At 41.8% G+C, this 5000-nt stretch overlaps 1 protein-coding gene across 3 annotated transcripts in view; it reads left to right on the top strand.

Moving 5' to 3' along the window:
* The window catches only part of LOC147024171 (uncharacterized), a 44880-nt gene that overhangs the window by 39139 nt on the left and 741 nt on the right, over positions 1-5000 (top strand). For all 3 annotated transcript variants that reach the window (XM_085883821.1, XM_085883823.1, XM_085883822.1), the window contains 4 exons: positions 1296-1386; positions 1505-1589; positions 3802-3886; positions 4654-5000. The exon at positions 4654-5000 is cut by the window's right edge and continues 741 nt beyond it. In XM_085883821.1, the coding sequence (XP_085739947.1) occupies positions 1296-1386; positions 1505-1589; positions 3802-3886; positions 4654-5000 (608 nt within the window). The remainder of the gene's footprint in view (positions 1-1295; positions 1387-1504; positions 1590-3801; positions 3887-4653) is intronic.

Here is a 5000-nt window from a genome sequence, read left to right as displayed (position 1 = left end):
TTAAAGTCAGTTTGTCAGCAGCAGAGAGAGCTCTATATTTTTTATATATATATATATATATATATATATATATATATATATATATATATATATATATATATATGTATATATGTATATATGTATATATATATATATATATATATATATATATATATATATATATATATATATGTATACGAGGTGTGTTCAAAAAGTATCCAACCTTAATTTTTTGTGCGTAAACAAATGAAGCTCGGGAGCCGTGGTTTGGTGCACATATGTAGGCGATCCTAATCCGTATGCGTGAATATTTTCCCGCCTGCAGAAGCTGTCAGTCACCGACAGACCGCCGATGAGTGAGGAAGTGTAAGTGAGCGTCGTCGGATTTTCGTTTTTGCCAAAATGACGGATCACTGTAGTCTCATCGCCAGTGATCACTGTGTTGAAGAAGTTGGGATCGCTGTTCACAGTCTCCAGCATGTCCTGTGCGATCTCCAAACGGAGTTGCTTCTGCTCGATCGTTAGCAGCTTTGGCACGAAATTCGCTGAGATTCTCCTTAAGCCCAAATCCTCAGTCACAATGGAATGAACGGATCCAATGCTGAGGCCCGCCTCGTCTGCTGATGCAGGATCGTCGAATCACGATCAGAGAACTTGCAGAGTCCTCACTTGGTGAATGACGATCTCATTTCGGGATGTTGAGGGCCTACCAGAACGTGCTTCACTTTCCACTGATGTGCGACCATCTTTGAAGCGGTTGTACCACTCTTTTATCCGTGTGGTGCCCATTGCTTCGTTCCTGAAGGCCTGTTGAATCTTGCGGATCGTTTCGACTTGGGAATCGCCAAGCTTTACACAAAATTTGATGCAGTAGCGTTGTTCGAGTTTTTTCTGTCATTTTGTCAAAAACGAAAATCCGACGGCGCTCACTTACACTTCCTCACTCATCGGCGGTCTGTCGGCGACTGACAGCTTCTGCAGGCGGGAAAATATTCATGCATACGGATTAGGATCGCCTACATATGTGCACCAAACCACGCCTCCTTAGCTTCATTTGTTTATGCACGGAAAATTAAGGTTGGATACTTTTTGAACACACCTCGTACATATATATGCATAGTCTGCCCACTGTTCTCCCATATTCTCCTTCCCCATCATCAAGGAAAATTGAGTGGATAAACTGCTCGATTGGATGAAAGCAGTATTGCTGTAACATGGATATGATGGGTCAAATGTCCTCCTCCTGCATTAAAGTTCCTTGTATTTAATTTTATTTTTATGCCATTGTGTACTGTCTGACCATGTTATCTTTACAGAAGTTTCAGGAACATGAAGGAATTCCATTGATTCATTTAGGAAATCAAAACAACATCACTCCGTTACAAGTGCAGACAAACAGTCTGGAAAGTATGAACAATTATTTTAGTTCATTTCAATAAATGAGATGTTTTTGGATGTAATAATTTGAGGTTATGATAGTCTCTTTCTCTCCCTCTCTCTCCCTCCATCAATCCTGCTTTTCCAGCCCCATGGTCCTGGTATCCAATCCTCATTCCACTTGTCATGTCCTTCTCTGTTGCCTTCATAATGTTCAAAGGCAGGTTCCACAGGTAAAATTGTTTTGTTACACAGAATTACTTACATCACACTATTATTAACATCAAAATGATACCTTTTACCTCCTGTTCCTGAAATTTGGCCGAATGCAGTGTAATGTACTCCTCCACGGTCTGCCAATGAAGTTCAAAATATACTGCTCAAAGGAAGTAACAACTGGTCATTGTTTATTTATCAAAGTACTGTATTTGAAAGCGAAGTGTTTTCAACTTTCACACAATATTTAATCAACTAGCAAGTATCCATCAGCATGAATATAAAAACCATTGCGATTGTGAAACAATTGGATTTTATTCTAATTTAATTGCTGATTAAACAGGTTGCATTTCTGTATTTGGTGTGAACTGTGTGGCTTTCCTCTAAAAGCTGGACAAACCTTGATAAGGGGTCGTCTATTTATTACGTATGAAAGAGAAAATGGATTGATTGAGTAGATTAAGTAAAGGCAGAAATGGAAAGGGATGTCTCTTGTCTTTTTAATACAAATTATCTTGGGCAAATCACATTTCCATGTTGGCTTCCAAAGCCAGCCGCCGACTGGGTCTCCTCCGTCGTACAAAGTTCTTCCTTGGCACACCTGAACTGCTCTCCATCTACAAGGCTATAATCCGCAGTTTCATGGAGTACTGCTCCCTCTTCTGGGCTGGCTCCCCTGCCTCACACCTTCTTCAGCTTGATGTCATGGAAACCAAGACCTTCAAGATTATTGGAATCTCCTGTACTGAAGCTGAGCCTATGCGCCGATCACTTTCACATCACAGACAGGTCAGGGATCTCTCTGTCTTCTACCACCTTCTTTCAGGTCTTGCACCCTTTGCCCTCTCTGTGCTTTGTTCTCCCAGGTATATGCAGGGCCCATGCAGTCCACCAGCAACCCCCTCCTCATCAAACTGCCTAAATCCAGAACACTGCTCACCTCCCCTCATATATTCCTCTTCCCCCCTCCCCTCCCCCCCCCCACCAGTGGAACTACCTTCCACATTCTCTTCAATGTCATTCCTCCTCCCAGTCTTCAAGAAAGCTGTTCACCACCATTTCAGATCACCCCCATCCAAAACCACGATCCTTTCTTCCCCCAAGGATCCCCCCCCTCTGTCCCCCAAAACCGACTCTTTCCAAATTTCCAGTTTTTCCTTCCTGGAAGTTTATGTATTAATCTTGTCCACCCCATGTGTCCTCCCCTACCCATCATTCTTCCACACATCCCTTGTTTGTCCAGGTCTCCCTCTATTTTGTCCCTCAACCCTGATGTCGGTGTGTCCCCTATTCCTCTCATTCTACTGTTCCTTTTGTTCTGGTATGTTCTGATCCATTTTATGTTCCAGCTCCTCCACGAGCCTCGACTGTGTATACAAAAAGGCTTAATGCCAACATTTCTCTGCAATTAATTATCAAGTCGAGGGACAGTAACGATAAAACGTATGAACAAATACAAAGAGGCATGTACTGAACAGAGTAAGAGGAAAACATGCAGGATATTTGCAATGAGATGTTTTCACATCAAGGTAAATCGAGCGAACATTGAACAGACAAGATCGCATGTGTAGTAATTATTATCGTACTAAAATACGCAATTTCGTGTCTGTCTGACCACGATACATTCGGTCGTTACCTATCCAATCTCAACCAAACTTGAAAGGAGGACTAAGGGTCACATGATGGAGGATGTCGTGACTTTATTTGCCTCCCCAAGGGGGTTTCCCACCTTGGGCAAAATCCGTGTTAAGATACAGTAGCTAATCGTGGCATTTTTCCAAGGCATTAAAAGCTGTTATTCAAAATGTGATTATATATTTGATGATGATGTTATTTTTTGAAAAAAATATCAAATTTGATATTTGATGATGTTTAGAGTCAAATGGCTCTAAACACAAATGTTGTATTCCTAATCGCCATGACTTCCTTATAAGTTTTTCAGCGTGAAAAAGAAACCAAAAACGATTATTAAAAACATCATCAAATGCCGAGAGGTTGCAGTTCATCAGTGTCACAGGTGTTCGGAGGCACACTGTTTTGTAATCCGCTGTGGTGTGTTGAGCTTTGTGCGTCCCTAATTTTGACGGGCTTTTCCCATAGTTATTTAAAAACAAAATCACTTCTTTTGTTTTTTTTTACTTCATTGGATGTTTTGTCTGTGTATTTGTTTCATATAATGTATCATCTAAAATGTACTAAGATGAGGGTGTATTTTGGATGTGCTTGCAGGATCCGTAACAAGGTTTGGCCTTCAATGCCAAACCTGGAAAATTCATTCAAGGGATTTTTCCCTCTGGATAAAGGCCATTTTCAGGTACATTGATGACATGTTATCTGTGTGTGTGTGTGCATGTGTCCGTGTGTCTGTGACCGCTGTTTCTCGACAACCACTGGTCCGATCTAATTGAAACTTGCCAGGTATATTTCTGGGAACCTGAGTATGTGCCTTTTCAAGGTTTGATATTAATCGGACAAGTGGTTCCCAAGTTATGGCCATTTATTTACCAAACCAATGACGGGACACGTTGCTGCGTAGGCGTGGCCGATGGGGAAAGGGCGCCATTGAGTTAACAATGGCAGGATACGTTGCTTGGCGTTTTGCACCCACAGTATCTATCTTATATCGATCTATAATTCCAGCAATCTCTGTTTGTTTGCCTTTCAAAAGGTTTGAAATTAATCGGACAAGTGGTTCCCAAGTTATGGCCAAGTTAGAGCGCATTCCTCATTATGGGCTACAACGTACGGACTTCCGGATAGTGATGACTTACTGTATCTATCTATAATTTCTCGATTTCTTATGCGCATTTATAGATAAACACAATGCCCCAACTCAGTCGTCGTTTACGAGAGTGAAGGAACGGCCTGTGTGGTTGTTGTTTCTGGCACGCGGTTTGAACGTTTTTTGTTTTTTGCACGTACGGCCACGCACATAACGGGCACGCACTAGTTATAAAATCCCACAGGCCTATGATATAAACAATTTAGCATGAACAAAAAAAAATCCATCTATACAGCATAAGCATTATAATCTGTCATGAAATTTTCACTTTGACATCCATTCTTTCCCCAACACCTCAGGTTGATACTACATCAGCAGTAGAGACAGAGGATCGGCTGTTTGCAGTCATTGAGGTACTTTCTGAGAATGAGTCTGCAATCGAGCCTTACACGCCTCGGCCCGAAATTGCTGGCTACGTCTACAGTAGTATGGCTCAGTCAACCCAGGCAGTGCCTGTACACAATCAGTCCATTGAAGCAAGTCCAGTCCAACCTCCAATGGCTTGTAATTATGAGCAGGCATGGAGAGCCCAAAGTGGACCGTTGACAATCAATGGCACCCGAATTAACTTGGCATATATCGTTCGAAAAGGTGTGGAACATGCGGACGACTTACCTGTTTGTAATGAATTGGCAGTTCTCACAGA

The sequence above is a fragment of the Eptatretus burgeri genome, chromosome 6, assembly GCF_056783735.1.
Source record: "Eptatretus burgeri isolate ZD-2024b chromosome 6, Ebu_testis_v1, whole genome shotgun sequence".
NCBI lineage: Eukaryota > Metazoa > Chordata > Myxini > Myxiniformes > Myxinidae > Eptatretus > Eptatretus burgeri.
The sequence above is the reverse complement of the archived record's forward strand: the minus strand, read 5'-3'. Positions and strand labels throughout refer to the sequence as shown.